Here is a 19,701-nt window from a genome sequence, read left to right as displayed (position 1 = left end):
TAAGCATTATTTTACAAAACATTATCTTTCCTTTAGGAATATCTAGAACATCCCAAAATATAAATGTAGTATTTTATAATACTATAAACATTATACATATACATAAATAATTCTGGAATATATACATAAATAATTTTCTATGATTCTTTAAATTACTAATCTGAAAAAAATTCATTTTTTAAATCATTGAAATTTTTTGTGTTTTATTTTCTTAAGAATTTGAGAAATTACAGAAATAGATACACAAGCCAGGTTCCAAAACATGCCCAATATTCTTGGGTAGTTTTGCATGACCATCATGAATGAAATATCCTTTGTCACTGGCCAACATTGGATATAATATTGTACCCATTGGATAAGACTTGGAATCAGTAAACAAAATTGATAGGTGCAGCATTAAATCAGGTGTGAGGAAATTTTCTAAGAAAAGTAAAGTGAGACCTAGAAAGGAGACAATAAAATATTGGACTATCTACAGGCATGCACACACACTCACATATACTCACATCCTACAGCTTGGATTTCTACAGTAGCTGAAGCACAGACTAATCTAATGTTGACTCTTGTCGACTCCTGGTCCCATGAATAGCAATCCTTTTTTATTTATGAGCTTGTGGGTATGAAGAATCAAACCCCAGGACGTTTATTCAGAATATTTACGAAGTATGCCTAATAGCAAAATGCAGAGTTTTTCTTTCTCAATTCAAAATGGTTTGTATTTTTAAACTCAACAATACCGTCGGACTCAACAAGAATTTGGAAAAAATTAGTACAAACAAATTGAAATAAAACAGGACAGGCGGATTAGGGATTAGAGTGACCCCAACCGAGTCTTTCTGTTTATTACTTGGATCAAAGTATGAGGAAGACAAAGAATGACCTAATTTTAATGCCAGTGACCTCAGAATAACCAGCCCTGCAAAGTATCATTTTTCCACTTCCAGGATTTCTCTGGGGAATTCAAATAAAAATTGGTTCTTTTCCTCCTCCGAGAGGACATCTGGAGAGTTTATCAATGGATAGGAATTTGTCTCTCACTGTGAAGAGCCTGTGATGTCTCTTCATGCGCACCAGGGGAATGTAGGCTTTTTGAGCAGCTGCAGGCATTGGAGTTTTTTTAGACCTAGCCCCAGACATTGGGTCTGAAGGGGAAATTTATAGGCTGGGTGATGTGCACTGTGAGCTCACACTTTTACTAGACAAATTAGATGGGTTTCAATCCGTGCAGCTGTAAACGATGTCCTGCAGAGTTCCACCTGATCTTTTACAGCTTTTCATAAATCAGTACCTACTGGCCGCAGACTGCAGTCATTAAAAAGAAATCATGGAAATTACATGTTTGCTCAGGGGAAGCAAAAAATAACTTTCCTCCCTTTCTTTCTCCCTCCTTGGATTTTGGTTTTTGAATTATTCTTTTGTGGATTTTCATACTGTTGCTTTAAAGAGGTACACATATATTTTCTTCCCACCAACTCTTACTTTATCTGTAAATGCTCATAACAATTAGCACCAGATACTCGGGACAAATATCAATAAGTAACTGCTAGTCCCAAGAATATCTTCTTATAATGACCTTATTTCGGTATTGCACTAGAATTCTAACTCTAAAATTGAATGTTAAGTTCTCCTTTTATAATATGAAAAGACTCTTTTGGGTTTACAAAGGGCTTTATTTTTTATGTATTAAAAATAATGATTTATATATTTTTCTTGAATGAATAAGTAGATGCCTACTGAGTCTAGAAGTAAATATTAGTAATGTTGAAGATGTATTCTATCCCACTATAATTATGTGCTTTTTGTCTGTTGTGAATAGTTTCAGGGACCATAAAGAGTAGTTTCTCAGCAGCAAAATGTTAATTATATTTATATTTATTGATATTATTGCCTGAGAATGGTAAAATACTTTTCAATTCCTTTTCTAATTTATTGTTAACATTTTTATTTCAAGGAGTACCTTATTGTATTTCAAGGGAAAATTGTGTATTTGTCAAATTTCTAAACATGAATTTATGATCATTTTCATCTTTTTATCCCTAATATAAGAAATTCCAATAGGATGAAATGAATTTAACTTGTCATCAGTAACTAAAAATAATTTTGAGTACATATAGTTCCCAACAGGAGACTAGTACATAAATGACACATTAAAGAGGAGTAAAGTCATTGTGTTTATTTTAATTGTCTCTAGACCTTAAGGACAAAATCTTAGCAGTTATAGCTATTACATCTGGTTTAATTTCTCCCAATGGTAAAATTACTTGCTTTGATTTTTAAGATTAAAAAAAAAAAAGAGATCACCTGAGTATTTGGAATATTTGCTTTCTTCTAAAATGTTCTTTATCATATTTGTTCAGTAAGGAAAGTCACCCTGTCAGTTTCAGAATTAGAGGTCAAAGTCATTTTGAGAAATAGATTGTTTTTTGGTCCTTAGACTTCTACTAAAGTATATAATATTTGTTAAAAAAAAGTAGACATTCTCTAAAATAAATATATTTTGTTCTCTTAGACATCAGTAGCATTTGTTAATGTTAATTTAGTGCCATTAATGGGGAAAAATTATAAGTACTGCTTATTTTTGTTCTTATTTATTCTGCAACTTAATGACGATAAACCCTTACAAAGTTAGCAATAAGAATTAGCACAATGAAACAATATATTTTAAATCATTCCAATTAAATTAACTAAGTATAATTGACTCTTTATTAGTCTAAGTATTTAAAATATATAATTTAAGTCTTTAGACTATAAATTAGGTTACCTTCATTTAGAACCTCATTCTAAAAATATTGAATGTATTATATCATTCTGTATGCCCAAAATTTATATTCTAAAATTTATGATAGTATTGATGAATCCAATGAAATGGCATTTGAAAATTTTGTGAATTTAAAGAAAAAGTTATTTCTCTATTTCATTTTATATACATAAATATCCCCAAATAAAGGCATCTTCTCTCTGAATAGAAATGAATTCATCTTTCATGTTTCTTTATTTTTAGTTTAAAAAATTTTTAAATTTATCTACATTTATAAAATTAATACAATGAATTTATTTAAATCTAGGTGCTATATTTTATACATTTTATACATGTAAAATTAGTTGTTTATTATATAATACATAAATATGATATAATATGGATTACATATATATACAAAATATAAAACTAATCTTCACTATAGTTTCTTTTAAAAATGAATTTTGCTTACTTTTTAATCTGTATAATAAAAACAAAGAGCTGACTCATTGGAAGAGACCCTGATGCTGGGAAAGATTGAGGGCAGAGGAGAAGGGGGTGACAGAGGATGAGATGGTTATATAGCACCACCAACTCAATGGACATGAGTTGTAGAAAACTCCAGGAGATAGGGAAGGACAGGGAAGCCTGGCATGCTGTAAACATGGGGTTGCAAAGAATCAGACATGCCTTAGCAACTAAACAACAAATAACAAAAATGTATTATAAAATGAGAGAAAATTTATCTTTCTAAGACCACTTTCTATTTATTTTTATAGCAGCAATTTCTATCAAGAGCTTCTTTAAGAAAGACTTTTCCAATTCTTTAAAAAGGAAGAGCTCTATTTTTACCCTTTTATACAGGTGCATTATGACTATATTTTTCATTTTTTCTATATTTATCAAAAGCATTATTTTTGCATTGTATTTTCATCATCCCAATTATAACAAAATCTCTTAAAATGTACTTCATCTATCATTCTAAAAAATCAAATTAACTATCTAAGAAAAACTCAATGTCCTTCTCATTGTTTAGAGTGGCTCTTTTCCTTTATTGTCTTTTTTTGCCTCATTCTTTTGCAGCTTTTGATTATACAATTCATTCTATCCACTTTTGGAAAATTCCTTGATCTGTAGTTTTTCTAATGGTTTAAGTTTCATTCCTAACTCTGTCTGTTCTTATTTCTACCTACCACTTCATATGCTTCTGCTCTGATATTGGTGCTGTTCTCCAAAGCTCTAGACAGAGATTATTTTCTTTCTTTCTGGATAGAAGTCTATGCAGTGGTTTAGTGTTCTGAGATAACAGCTAATGTTTCAAACACTTTTCCTTCTAGGATTGCCACCTACTGGCTTGACTGGCTCTGTAGTTCTCTTATAAGGAGTCTGAAATCTCCATAACCTACTGTGATACCCCGTTAAGCACTGTGGAAGCATTCATTCATTTCAATCAGTTTCTTGGTTCTTATAGATTTTTGAGGTCTACACTAAGTGAAGGAGGGATTTAGAGGCCTCAGAAACACCACTGACCACAGAGCAGCACAGGAGCAGCAAGGAGAAGCTCCCAGTCTGGGAGATTGGGAGGCAGGGTGTCTCACTGTCAACCCATGCAGACAAACACGCTCCACTATTCACAGATTACAGTCTTCCTATGATCCTTGGGATATGAGAGCTTTAAGTAGAAATTATATTATTATGTCGGAGAAGGCAATGGCACCCCACTCCAGTACTCTTGCTTGGAAAATCCCATGGACGGAGGGGCCTGTTAGGCTGCAATCCATGGGGTCGCTAAGAGTCGGACACGACTGAGCGACTTCACTTTCACGCTTTGGAGAAGGAAATGGCAACCCACTCCAGTGTTCTTGCCTGGAGAATCCCAGGGACGGGGGAGCCTGGTGGGTCGCCATCTGTGGGGTGGCACAGAGCCGGACACGACTGAAGTGACTTAGCATAGCATATTATTATGTAGAAGAATAAAGATGGATATACTTGTGGTAAAAATCAGCATGACTAGATCGAGACTTGTACCTTCTAAATGTGTTTCTAATAGTGTTTTTTCGAAAAAATTATCTTTGCAGTCAGAAGGCTTTAAATTGGATGCTTAGCTTTAGTCTCTCCCCCAGCTTGTGATGTAACTTTCCATGTTCTTGTGGGACTCAGTCTCATTGTGTCCAGAGTGCTAATCTTCCTCACACAGCTGTTCACCCTTCTGCACTTGGTACCCCGTTTAGTAACAGCACTGTCCTCAGAGTCCTCCTTGTTCACCTGGAAGTATTCTCTGCTACTCCATGTTACTCTGCATTGCTCACTACTCACCATGTCTTATAATACTTCTTTACAACTGTTTGAATTCACACCTTTTTTTAAAATAAATTTTCTCTTCTTTACTCTAGCCTAAGTCCTTCCCAAGACTATTGAAATCACCTCCTTACTCCTTATCACACACTCTTCCTCTCCAGTTCTTCTAGGTACATTTGCAGAGAACTACTCCACATGTCATTTAATTGTCTTCAACGGCTGCTCTTTTCCTCATGGACAAAAGTCCAGATTTCTAGAGATGACATGCAATCTTCCATTATCTGGTGAAATCATATAGTGGCTCCTTCCTCATAACTCCTTATCTGATCCTATATTATCCCAGAAATAGTTTATGCAGTATAAATTGAAGTATTGTAAATTTTTGTGTGTCTTGATTTTCTGTACAGTGTTCTCCCAGCCTGGTATGATCTTATACTGGTAGACATTTCACTCATCATCCACTAGTCGCTCAGTTCCAAAAATTATTTCTCTGCAACTTCCAAAGAATCTCAAAGCTCAAAGTAAACTCATTCTTTGTTCATGATTCCTAAACACTTTGTCTTTTTGTTCCAATAATTACTTAATCTGAGGGATATTACTGTCAACCTTGAACAACACTGAAATTCACTTAGTCTGTCCTCCCTATTTGCAGTTTCTCCTATCTGAGATTCCTTGGCACCCCAAGATTCAACCAACCACAAACCCTGGAGTAGTGTAGTGTTTGCTACTGAAAAATATCTGTGTATAAATGGACCCCTATAAGCTTCCCAAAGTGCTCAGCGGTAAAGAATCCACCTGTAATGTAGGAGCCTCAGGAGATGCGTGTTTGATCCCTGGATTGGGATCCCTGGATTGGGATCAAACTTTGATCCCTGGATTGGATTGATCTCCTGGTGGAGGACTTGGCAACCCACTCCAGTATTCTTACCTGGAAAATCCCACAGATAGAGGAGCCTAGCAGGCTACAGTCCATGGGGTCGCAAAGAGTCAGAAACGACTAAAGAGAAGGAACATGGACCCCTACAATTCAAACCTGTGCTATTCAAGGGTTAATTGTATAGTATTGTTGAACTTTTCCTCCAATTTTCAAGGCAAGCTGTTGCAAGTGGAGGCTGTGTCTCTTTACCTGTATAATCACCATGTGCTAAGTTGCTTCAGTCCTGTCCAACTCTTTGGGACCCTATGGACTATAGCCTGCCAGGCTCTTCTGATCATGGGATTCTCCAGGCAAGAATACTGGAGTGGGTTGCCATGCCCTCCTCCAGGGCATCTTCCTGACCGGTGTCTCTTATGTCTCCTGCATTGGCAGGCAGGCTCTTTACTATGAACTGCCACTTGGAAGCCCTCAGGGCCCAGTATAACACTTCACACAAAGTAAATGCTAAATAAATCTTCATATTGATATACAGTCAAAACTTCAAATTTATTCATGTCTCCTCCATTTACTCTACTTTTAGGAAAATGAATCAATTACTGGAGAACAAACATAAAATTTACTCCAACTTCCTTTCCTTTCTCACCACTTCTTGCAACATCTAAGTAAGTTTTTAATCTGATACACCATGACCATCTGCTTAAACACATTCCCTACTTCCAGCAATGATATTCACAAAGACACTCTCACTGGAATATTCTTTGGGAATGTTTCTGCTATGAATCATCAACTCTAAGGAAGGTTGAAAAGTAAAATAATGCATTGTAGTAAGATTTCTGTAACAGTATATGAAATAAAATGTGCCATAAAACTAACTAGACTCAGGCAGACTCTGAAAAACAACATCCCTATAAAAATTGATAGAAGATGTTGTTTTTCCTAAAGGACTTTATAGACATAATTCTTTACAGTGATCCAAATAACTAAGTCATTCAGAAATTTGAATCCTTGGTGCCATTCACAAACTCAGATTGAGACAGTCTCCAAGTGTATTGAAGAGGAAGGGAAACATAAGATTTATGCTTAGGGGAAATAAAAGAAAATTAAGGTTAGGGTTAGGATTAGGGTTAGGGGAAAATTATAAGCTTTTACCTTTATGACTAGTGTCTGTAGAAATCCATATACTGAATAGGAAAAAGAACTGGAATATTTTTTTCTAAAAATTGTGTGTCTGTTGAAATGGAAATTTAGTAATATTTCAGCAAATACATATTCATGTGTGTAACAGATATTTATTGAATTTCGAGTATCAACTGGTAATACAAGGGAAGCACAGCATCTGATCTCATTGGTCTTAGAGCTAATTGGAGGAATAAATACTTAGAAAATGCACACAACTGAATTACAGTTGGGATGAAGAAGAAGGACACAGTGGCCTGTAAAACAATTAATAGTGTTGACCTTTAAATCTTGTTGCCAGAGAATGCCTCAGTTAAGACAAGGCATAGAAACTGCTTTCTAAGGGAAATGGACACAAAGAAGACTCTTACAACAAGAACAGCATGAGCTACTGTCCTCCTGTCTGACATGCTTTGACTTTCTGAAGGAACCTGAAGTTGGTCACTGAGGCTACCATACTATTTAAGTGAAAGGAGCTCAGGTTGAAAGGCTGAAATGCTCCCCACAAAGCAGTTGTGTAAATCAAACAGCCTTACATCTCTGCCTTAAATGCCTTAATGGGTTCCTCATGCATTTCAAAAAATTCCAAAGTCCTCCCCATGACCTGGGTACCCTCAAGTACTCTGGCTTCTGTTTGCCTTCCTGTGACAGACTCTTCCTCTCCCTTCTGTCCTTCCATTATGTTGTTGTCCTTCTGCCATTTTCGAGAACACTTTAGACTCACCTGCAGTTTATTTTTACTATGCCTAGAGTTCTTTTTTTTTTTCCCAACCACCCTTTAATAATTGATCACAGCCTTTTATTTATTTCCTTCCTATAATCCGTGCCAGTCTATTGTCTATTTGTATACATTATAGAAGATGTCTATTCATCTTATAGAATGTAAACTCTGTAGGAAACATATTTGTCTTCATCACTATTCTCCAGCATCTGCACATGCCTAGCACATAGTAGATTAGCATACAATAAATAATTGTTAAAAAATGAAGAAATTAATATTTGAATAAAAGAAAGAACATTGGAGGAGCAGGGGTATTTAAATCACCAAAAAGAATGCAGATTTTTTTCCAAGTGTAATGGAAATTCAAAATCAGTTATAAAGAGGTGACAAATTATATTGTATATACACAATTTATTGAATTCTCCAGACATGTATATTGGAGTGGGTAGTTATTCCCTTCTTCAGGGCATCTTCCTAACCCAGGAATCAAACCTGGGTCTCCTATATTGCAGGCAGAGTATTTACCACCTGAGTCACCAGGAAAGCCTGGTATATATTTATCAATATATAGAGATTGATAGGAAAATTCTGAAGACTCTGTGAGAGATGCTCAAAGTGGGACAAGAATGGAATCAGGGGACACATTAGGAGACTACTGCAGTGCCCTAGGTCAGAAGGAGAAAGTCATAGGAGAGAGCGTTTGCAGTGAAAAGGGAGCGAAATGGATCATGTTGACACAGTGCTCACCTGGGTTGAAGTGTGGAGGCCAAGAAAGTGGGGCCAAGATGGTTCTAATACTGATTGGGCAGATGTATAGGTGCTAGTGTATTCAACTAAATTCAAAATGCAGTGGGAGAATGAGATTATCAGGAGTAAATAAAAGGATAAAATTTTGAATATTAAATTTTGAAATGTCTGTCTTTGAGACCCTTATTGGAGAAGTTTGGCTCTGAAGGGTGGTAGAAAAATAAGAAAGTAGTTGACAAGAGATGTGGAATCAGCAGAGGTGATGTTGATAAATAGCCTTTTCTAAATTCCCTTGATGATAAAAATTACCTGGAGTTTTTTTATCAAATGTACAAATTCCACTCCTTTCCTGAAGATTCTGAATTAGTAGCTTGGGATAGACCTGGATATTTGAACATTTAATAAATTCCCTCTAGTGATCCTTTTACTAGGGTAATTTGAGAAACAATGTAATAGAACATATTTTTATGACAATAATCTTGCAGAAATAAAGAGCCTGCTTATGCAGGAGAGAGGGAAAGAGGCTGGATACACAGGGGATGGAGAGGAGCGAGAGAAAGGCATTTGCCTCTGACATTGGAAGCATACTTCCTCTCTCTCTTCTAATTACAGGAAAGAAAGACTCTCCTCTCTTGTAATTATAGGAAAGAAGAACACCAGTATGTTTTTGTTTTGCTGCTGGAATTTTCCATCGGATGGCTTCTATTTTCTCAATAAAGCATGTAGCAAGGGCATTACTGGAAAATTAAATGGGAAGAGGAATATGTGTAATCAGCTATGAAAAAGAATACAATAATCATTGTCAAAAGTGGGAAAGAAAATTTTCTAAAGAAAAATAAGATCTCTTGACATTGTTGCATGGCAACATAAGGTTGTCATTAATAAATTTATAAAGGCATAATCTGCCCAGCTGTGCATTTTAATCTCAATAAGAAAACATAAGCACAATTTCTAAAATTTTTATAGTGAATTAAGAAAAACATGTTCCCTAAAATTACATCGTTTATAACAAAATAAACGGAATATATTAAAATATTACATAATATATATTAGAATAAAAAAGTTCAGTTACTTTAATAAGAATGGAATAGTGAATTTAACAAAATTTGAATATGATAATATACAATGACATAATATGATCTGATATTAAGATTAATTTCCCATATAGAATTGGGTTTAACTATCTAGATAATATTACATGAGCTAGTTTTTATATTGGTAGTGACCCTATGGAAACGGCTTGAATGCTCTTTTATGATATGGAAATAGTTGAAAAGATCTTCTTTTTTGCTATTGAGTAAAGTTTAAAAGAAATGGCTTCAGGGTATAAAATGAGGACCGTATGACTCAGGGAAAGGCAGGTTTGTTATCTTTTTGGTTGTTAAACTGTCAGGTGGATTTCCTAATGAGTCTGCACAGTCTCATTCTGAAATTTAGGACAGAGATTCATCCTTGCAGAATAAGTTATCAGTAGTTTTACCTACTGGATATATATTAATAAATTCAATAGTATTGATCTCCTAAAAGTTATTTCTAACAAATAATCTATGACTCTTATATACTTACATTAAGATTTTGATGCAAATTCTCTTTATTCATTTTATTCAAATTTAATGTAAAAGCTGGATCATATATGCTCGCTATAATTGTTTCCATTAAGGTAAAAAATTACATACTCTCAGTGCATTAACAAGCACTCTATCAAGTTGAAAGTCACAGCTCTTAATACCTGTCAGTGAAAACAACAGATGTGCACAAAAATAAGAAAATTCTTTCCTATAAGGTATTATATTAAATCTTTTATACATGAGTCACAGTAAATCATCACTATGCAGTATGTATACATGTTAATTAATATTGTGGATTTTTGTGCACAGTAGGTGTAGTTCTTTTACTAAAACTCTGTAATTTAAGAACACATTATCAAAATGTAGAACTGTTTTTCACATATGTGTACAATGAGCATATAATTGACATTTCTCAAAACCATTAGGACAACTCAGTGATTCTCAGCTGGGAGGATTATGCATCAAGTCTAATGGACGTTGTGCCCTCAGGGCTGCCTCACGGCCACAGTGCGTTGACATTTGTGTTGCTGTCCAGGAACACTGACATTATTATACTCTTAGTTTTATCCTTCACAGTGTCTAACAAAGTAATCGGCACATAATATGTGTTAAATAAAGGTTTGTTTAATCAAGGGAAAATTGCATTCTGCTAGCCAGTGCAATGGCTTGGTGACACTATTATTATTTCTGTAATTTTATTTTAAATGCGGATTAAATCAAGACTTTGCTAGAATTCCCCAACACTCTAGATATCCTTTTTTTGTTGTTTTAAGTAACAGAGAATGGAAAGAATCTATGTGTTCAGGGTTTCTATTGTGCAAATATTGAAGCCTGAATGTATACGTGCTTCTAGGTAAGATGCAAGTTGAAAAATATCAGAACTTTATCAGTGTCATTCAATAGAATGAGATTTCCTCCTGAAAGTTAAAAAACAAACAAACAAACATGTCTTTTTAATCTTGAGGAATATAAGTGTCAAAGTATGCAGTTGGGGGAGTGGAAGAAAAAAAATTAACACCTTGGAGATAAAAATACAATCATCTCAGAGAGAGTGCAGGATGTAAAATCAAATGTGTCACCTTGCTGCTGCACTGGTGATGATCTTCAGACTGCCTGGGTTCCGGATAAGCTTGTCCAGAATGCTGACAATCTGCTCAAACTTGGGTCTGTTGTTTCTGTCTTTCTGCCAGCAGTCTAGCATCAGCTGATACAACGCAGCTGGGCAGTCCATGGGGGGTGGCAGTCGATAGCCTTCATCCACAGCTTTAATTACCTGTGTGAGATGTAAAGTTTCCGGGCACTTAGAGAAGTGGAATTTCTTTTATTATAATACTTCTTTTTGGGCAGGTCACACTTATATTTATATTTCAAAGTAAAGTGAAAGGTTTTCATTTTAAATTTATTAAAAGGATAACAGCTTATTAAATAAATATTATTCATGTCTGAAAATGTTATATAAATAAGATTGAGACAGAGAAAGTGGATTTAGGAAAGAAGAGTTTGTACAGTAACTTTCTGGATTAAAATCAAAAGAAATGTTCTATGATATCAGAAATTTAGAAAACTATAAAGAAACTCTTATGTGGTAACACATATTTCTGTGAAAACTCTATATAAATGGATGAATGCAGAAAAAATACCACAGATTTTTAGTTATATCACAGTTCAGCTGGTACCTCTCAAATCGTAGTCAGTTCCTTTGTTAAAAGCCCATAGGTTGAACAATTAAGTGACTCTTAGTTAATCAGCATTTTTAAATCATGTAAAGTCATGATTTACAAACATTACTCTGTATCAGAATCATCTGGAGAACTTATTAATACACAAATAGCTAATCTTTGATTCAATAACTCTGGGGAAAGTCCTGAGAATTTGCATCCCTACAAATTTCCAGACCTTGCTCAAGCTGCTGGTCCAGAAAGCACATTTTGAGATCCTCTGATACAGAAAGAATTTGGAAAATAGAGATGTGGAAAAGTGAGTCTGATTTTCCCAGTGTCATTATAAAACGTGGCTTGTTTGAAGAAGTTCAGAAAGGTTTTTATATCCAAATACATTAAAAGCAATTTTATATGTGGTGAGTAGGAAATGACTAAAAGCATCTCAGCTTTCCTTCTTATGTGTCTTTGAGATCATGCTCAGTTTCTGGCTAAGCATAAAGAAAACTCTCTGTGTGCTGAATCCATATGCCAATAGCATCCTTGCACTAAGCATTAGCAAAGCATGCTTATAAAAACAAAAATCCTTTTGAAAAATCATATCACAGTTGTAATAGAAAGTTAATGATTGCTTTCTCTATATCGAGACTTCAATTTGTATAACTAACTTCATGTGCAAGTTTAATACATTATAAGAAACAACATGTTAGAGATTGGTTGTTTTGTCTGACTTTGGGAAATGCTATATTTAAGTAAACAAAATGTTGGCACAGATGCATTAATTGAATCTACAAAGGATGGCAGAGTGTATCTTACTAATGTTACACTGAGACAATTTTGTAGCAAAAATAATTCAAACATTTCTTGATATCTATTGGCCATTTTGTCAGGCACTTATTTCATTACATTTTATTACAAATGTTTTCCTTTTGTCTCACTTCTAAACCCTTGCTTTAGGGAAAAATGTGAAGCTGTCAGAGCAACTCAATTAATATCTTTATAAGATTTGGAAACAATTTCGTTTCTTCTAAGTATTCTGTTTCAATGTCACAAACTGGGAGCCACCTGGTTTCATTATGCTCCACTTCCTTGCACAGCTTGATCTCTTAATCTGAACCCATAACTCATAGACTACAAATACTTACATCCTGATTGGACATCTCCCAGTATGGTCTCTCTCCATAGGACATCACCTCCCAGAGAACAATCCCGTAACTCCATACATCGCTGGCTGATGTGAATTTGCGGTAGGCTATGGCTTCTGGTGATGTCCACCGGATTGGGATCTTCCCTCCCTTGGAATGTAAAATCATATATACATACACGATCAATGACTAAAACATACTATATACATTATCATCTGAAATCTGACTGAATTTGTCGGGGCATTTCTTTTATGAAAGGGACTGTGGGTTTCTTCTGATATATCTCTATGTTCATATATTCTAATACCAACGAGAGAGTGGCAAGGGAAAAACATTTGAAAATTGCTAAAATGCTGACATTTTTGATCAGTTATGGCACGTTTATCAGTCCTCTGTAACAGTAAATAGGATAGGAAAGTAGATAGGATATATCATATATTAGAATCTATTGAGGTGGATGTGTGTGCTTACTTGCTCAGTCATGTCCAACTCTTTGCAACACCATGGACTGTAGCCCGTGTGGCTCCTCTGTCCATGGAGATTCTCTAGGCAAGAATATTGGAGTGGGTTGCCACACCCTCCTCCAGGGGATCTTCCCAACCCAGGGATGGAATCCAGGTCTGTTAATTGAGGTATCTCAAATCAACTTTTATTGATTTAATAGATTTATGCATGAACAAACAAACTTAGTGCTAATGTTGATTTGTAAAGAATTTATACCACTTCTTGACATACAGTTTCTTGTAGGTATTTGTTAATTAAATACATTGCAAATGAAATTATACATCTAAAAACACTTTAATATATTCATCAATCATCTTAATTAATTTACTCAGTGCCTCACTCTACCATTAGCCACGGAAGTACCCTCCATGTACAAGGCAAGCACCATATGAGCTAGAAAGATATAATGATTACAATTTGAGAATTTACAGTCTAGAGCAGATATTGCTTCTATGAGTTATGGGAGATATAAATGTATAAATCCCATGGAATTTGCTCTCAGTTTAATAAATACATTTAATAAAGATGTGCTGAGTAGTAACCATATGGGAAGTATTATGGTAGTCACTCTGGGTGAGACAAGCATAAATAATATACTGGTCCTTCTGTTTGGGAAATATCAAGAAAATAGTAATGATAATTAGTTGTTGTGAATAACTAAATGCAGGGAGAATTAAGTATCTAGTGCTTCACATCTGAAACTTTACAATAGAGTCGTCTTGGGCTCATGCTGATTAAAACGGAAATTCTGGTTCAGTAGTTCCAGAGTGTAGGCAGGATCTGCAGGTGATTTGGGAGCTTTTTAGAAATCAGATCCTGCCTGCATTGAGGAAAGAAGACAGTAGTGGAGTGGCTGTGATGCAGAACGTGGAGCCAAGTTTCTTACTAGAGAAACTGAGGCGGTCACATATGAATTGAGCCTTGTAAATTGCACCAAATTTTATATAACCAGGAAAAAGGGATAGATTTTCCAAAGAATTCATATTATCAAAATATTATACTATATTCATCAAAGTGTGTTCTATTGATGTTTACCTCATAGGACTTCACTGTTTCTTAAGTAATGCTTGAGGGTGACAATATATTGCTTTGGAGAAATGAATTGGTGACTTGGGAGGTAAGTTATTAAATCTCATTATGCTTGAATTTCCTCATCTGTTATTTTGGAAACTAACAGTTCATAGCATCACTGTGAGGCTAAATGACAAATTTCAGTAAAATCTCTAGCATAGTTCCTGGCATACAGTAAAGCCTCAAGAAAAATTAGCTTAATACTACCATACTTTTAGAGAAATGGCATAAATCAACGTACAGAGGAGGAAAATATATGTTCTGGAAAAAACAGTTTCCAGTGTGGTAATACTACAGAAAATGTGGAGACATGTAATAGGAGAGGATGGCAAAAGGTCGAATCAGCTTTAATCACAGCAACATTGAGCAAGTGCTATCCTTGAGAGGAGAGCGGCATGTGCGATTGGAACTAGCTCAGTAAACTGCTTGACACTTTTCTTCGATATCTGTTCAGAAAGAGTACTGTCAGGAGGTCTTTGAAGGAGGTCAGGATTACACGGGGTTTTGAAGGATGCATGCAACTGGAGAGAAGTGAGCGCAAAAAGGAGGACTGAGCACAGCCTTCTTGAGATGATTCCAACCTCAGGGTTGTCCATGATTTATACCAGTGCAGTAAAATCAAGTTGGAGAGATGGGGGCTGGACTATGAGAGCTTTGGGAGTTCGTGAGAAACACTATAGAGCTCAGCGTGCTGTTGGAGTAAAGATGATCCAGAACCAGAAAGCAAAATAGAAAACACTATGAAGTCCCTCCGCTGTTCACCTGAAACTATCACAAAATTGTTTGCTAATTGGCTACACTCCAATACAAAATAAAAAGTTTTTAAAAACAGGGCTTATTTTCTTGGAAGTTGCCCCTTTATTTTCCATCTCACTTATACTCATTTATTCATTCTCATTTTTATAGTTTGTATTCTTTTCAACGAAAATGTAAAAGATCCTTTTTTATATTTAAATTTGGAGGGGTTTTTTTTTCTGGTCTAATATTGCCCTTTCTCTGCCAATACATTCAATGCTAATAATAATAATAACGTTTAAAAAAAGAACTTAACTTACTTGCACCTTCCGAGACCAAGTTTGGTTTTTAAGGATTCAAGATTTCAAATACCATCCCATCATTTTGATAAAAACAGAACTACACATGTGACATTTAACTGAATCTATTCAAGATGCCAAGAATTAAAGGGCATACATTCTTTCTCTTTTAAAGAACTCTGAGAATTAACAGAAGTCAAACAAATTGTATTCATGGGGCAAAGAAAAGATAATATTTAAAAATTTCAGCTGCATGTCTTATCTTTGCTACCGACACTTTGCCATTTCCTTTCCTTTGCCCAAAACAATTTACTAGTAGCACAAAAATTGCACTAAAAAAAGAAAGCTTTCCATGTTGAAAACTTTGTATCTATTAAGAAAACATAAGGCACAGATATGTATTACCTTATCAAGATCTCTTGAAATAAAAATACAGACATAAAGGAAAAAAATCCAAACCAATAGATTGATGACAACCATAAACAAGGTGTTTTAGACTGATTGGTTTTGCCCTGAAAATGAAGTGATAACCATACATTCAAGATGCTCATCTTGACCCTAGGCAGCCATCACTGGATGAAGAAGAGAATGAAGATGATTAAGGATGATTGATTAGCATTCAGGGATTTTTTGTCATTGGCAATAGATTTATAATATACATAAAGGAACAAATAAAGTGTCTAATCTTTAATAGGCTCAATAATTGTTTTGCCCTTTCTTCCATTCCAATTCCCTTCAAATAGCACACTTTTACAATTTGTGCAAAGAATTTGATAAATGAATATATAAAGGAAAGCTTATTGCCAACTATTAATACAAAGTATTAAAATTTATCATTTGTTTTTATTTTTGCTAAAAATACAACAGAGTAAGAAGAGTTTTATAAATTTTTTACTTTTTCCGTGATCAGTAAACAACTTGGCACTCTGTCTTCAAATGAGAGAAAAATAAGCCAACATATTCATAGTATACACTTAATTAGAAATCAAACTACAGGAGCAATTCTGAGCTCATAATATTGTAGAGTTTGTGCAAGGATGAGTGTCCTGTTATTATTATTCAATTTAAAACTCTTTAAATTGAACATTGTAGTTTCAAATACTTTATAGTCAAGATTGGTAAAATAAATTTGAATAGTAGCTTTTAACGGAAAAGGCAATGGCACCCCACTCCAGTACTCTTGCCTGGAAAATCCCATGGATGGAGGAGCCTGGTGGGCTGCAATCCATGGGGTTGCTAAGAGTCAGACATGACTGAGTGACTTTACTTTCATTTTTCACTTTCATGCATTGGAGATGGAAATGGCAACCCACTCCAGTGTTCTTGCCTGGAGAATCCCAGGGACAGGGGAGCCTGGTGGGCTGCCATCTATGGGGTCACACAGAGTCGGACATGACTGAAGTGACTTAGCAGCAGCAGCAGTAGCTTTTATCCTATGAAAGTGTGTTTGTCGCTCAGTCATGTCCAATTCTTTGCAACCCCATGTACAGCAGCCTGCCAGGCTCCTCTGTCCGTGGATTCTCTAGGCAAGAGTCCTGGAGTGGTTAGCCATTCCCTTCTCCAGGGAATCTTTCTGACCCAGGGATAGAACCCAGGTCTCCCTCATTGCAGGCAGATTCTTTACCATCTGAGGCACCAGGGAAGGCCTCTTGTCCCATATATTGCCATAAATAAATTGTGACCAAACTATCATTTGAAATCATAAGCCTATGAAAAGTTGAACAGGTTATAAAGCTAAAGATAATAAGCATACGGCATATGAATCTGTGCTCACTGCTGAGAGCAACTATTTTAGATATTATCTTGCAAATGTGTAAAACAGGCACTCAATAAATGCTCATTGACTTGCACTAAATTCCCTTCTTCTTAAATACATGCTATTGTTTTTTCTTGGGAATCGTTTGCTCTGCCTGTTTTTTTTAGAACTCGAAGGCTTCTTGTTTGAATAGCCTATTCAAATGTGAACTTATTGGTGGAACATTTTAGAACCTTCTAGGCTAAGATGGTGACTCCATTTACTGTGATCATTCTACTACTTAATTACCCTGACTAGACCAGGAATAGTCCAGAGGAGTCACTGCCTTCCGTCCTTCCTCTCTGCATCGCCACAGCTTAAAACAAGAGTCTGACTTTTTAGCTCTCATATTAGGATTAATTATTTTATGAATTTAGAGTAGCAGATTTTACTGGAGGTCTATGATAATTTTAAGAATTAAAAAAATAAGCAGTTCCTTTTAAGAAAATAATACACAAAATTCATTTTTTCAGAACATATGTAAATATTAAAAGTGAGAAAATATATAACATAATAATAGTTTAAAAAATTATACAATTTTTGGATGTACTCTTCTTTCCCTCATCTATAGTTTAATAATGCTGTTAGTCTCATGATGATAGTATATATAAGAATTGCTGAGCATCAGTTTTTCACAGTATCTATAAAATTATTAAACTATTGTTAGGGGAAACACAGACAAATTGCTCACCCTGGCCAGGCACCACAGTAACCATTTGCCAGAGCTATTTTATGACTAAGGTCCTGGTAAGCAACATAGAACTAACAAGCAACCACCAACTAAAAGAATTTGGGGAAGGTCAAAAGTTTCATGTGCCTTATCAAATTCGAAGAATCCTCCTCACTCAAATCCATCTTGGTTGAGTGTGCCACCAGGAAGGATCCTGTGGCAGAATAATTGGCCAGACACAACTCAGAAGCTAACCCCATCACCATAAAACCTGAGTCTGCAAGCTATATGGCACAGCAGTCCTCACAGGTTCCCTCACCTTCCCACTCCCCACCTCGATGTCCCTTCCCAGTAAAGTCTCTTGCTTTGTCAACACGTATGTCTCCTTGGCCGATTCATTTCTGAATGTTAGACAAGAGCCTACTCTCCAGTCATGGAAGGGGCCGCCCTTCCTGCAATATTGTCTCACAGGATGTTGTATGGACTAAGTATTTTAGAGTTTTCAGAATGTTATAAAGATTTTCATTTGACTCTATAAACTATACATCCTAGATCAACAGTCTCAATATTAATGTTGTAGGAATTTTCTATCCTAAATATATCATCAATAATTTAATGAGCATGTTTAATCTATGCACATGATTATTACTTCATTCCTTTGTGAATGAGGCTAAGTAAAATCTTAAAACATGAAAATAATTATGCAAAAGATAGATTCAAATGCTGACTAAAAATATGCAACATATTTACCTGTAGGTGAATGATTATTTATGAGTTTATACCCATGACATTTTAAAATTGAAATCAAAACATCAAAAGTAAAACGGTCATGTTTAATATTTAAAGCTTTGAGTGGAAGAAAAAATTTTGACTTTCAACAGTTAGATCAAAAGCAACAGAGAATAAAATTTAACAAAAATAAAAAGATGTACTATTTGTTGAGTTATGTGTGATCTATCAAAGTTCAACATTACAGGAGACCTGATGGCAGATGGCTAGTCTGTTACATAGTTTTCCACAAATGGCAGTGTATTCCACATTATCCCCTGTAACTTGCAGTCTAGTGTGGACAGGAGGAGTTATAAAGTATCTGAGAGAGATATTTGATCCCAACTTTCATTCTTTACACATTCTTTACACCTGTTGGGTAACTTTAGATCAAAGTCTATATATAGTAGCAATTTTGACATTCTAGACCAGATTAATTCTTTGCTGTAGGGGCTGTCCTGTGTATTGTAGTATGTTTACTAGCATCCTTGACCTCTACTAACTAGATTACATCAGTATCCTTCCAATTGTGAAAACCAAATGTCTTTAGAAATATCAAATATCCCCTGGGGAGCAAAATCATCTTTATTTGAATACTATTGTTTTAGATTATTTGTGACAAATCTGATCAACAAGGCAAAATGATTCAAATGAGATCCAGGATTTAACTGGATTTTATGTAGACCAAGTGATATCCTTTCTTTTTTTCTTTTTTTTTAACCATTAGCACACACTTCACAGATATTTTTACTCCTGTTCTAGTCCAGAAAAGGGCCAAATTCACCAAAGTTAATCTTGTGATATGTGGATCTTGGTAAATACAATAGCATCCTTGAGATTTTTCTATTTTCTTTTTTCTGTCTTGTTTCCATTCTTTAATTTTTTTTTTTAAAAGAAGCTAACGTTCTATTGCTAGGAAAACATATTAAGCA

General features: G+C 35.0%; 1 protein-coding gene across 2 annotated transcripts in view; it reads right to left on the bottom strand.

The window, feature by feature from the left end:
* The window catches only part of EPHA3 (EPH receptor A3), a 406,584-nt gene that overhangs the window by 12,997 nt on the left and 373,886 nt on the right, over positions 1 to 19,701 (bottom strand). For both annotated transcript variants that reach the window (XM_061434537.1, XM_061434453.1), the window contains exons 14-15: positions 12,928 to 13,077; positions 11,204 to 11,397 (exon numbers count right to left, since the gene is read on the bottom strand). In XM_061434537.1, coding sequence (XP_061290521.1) covers positions 11,204 to 11,397; positions 12,928 to 13,077 — 344 coding nt within the window. The remainder of the gene's footprint in view (positions 1 to 11,203; positions 11,398 to 12,927; positions 13,078 to 19,701) is intronic.

Source organism: Bos javanicus, chromosome 1 (assembly GCF_032452875.1).
Source record: "Bos javanicus breed banteng chromosome 1, ARS-OSU_banteng_1.0, whole genome shotgun sequence".
Taxonomy (NCBI): Eukaryota; Metazoa; Chordata; class Mammalia; order Artiodactyla; family Bovidae; genus Bos; species Bos javanicus.
Note: the sequence above shows the minus strand (reverse complement) of the source record. Positions and strands in the feature narration are given on the sequence as shown.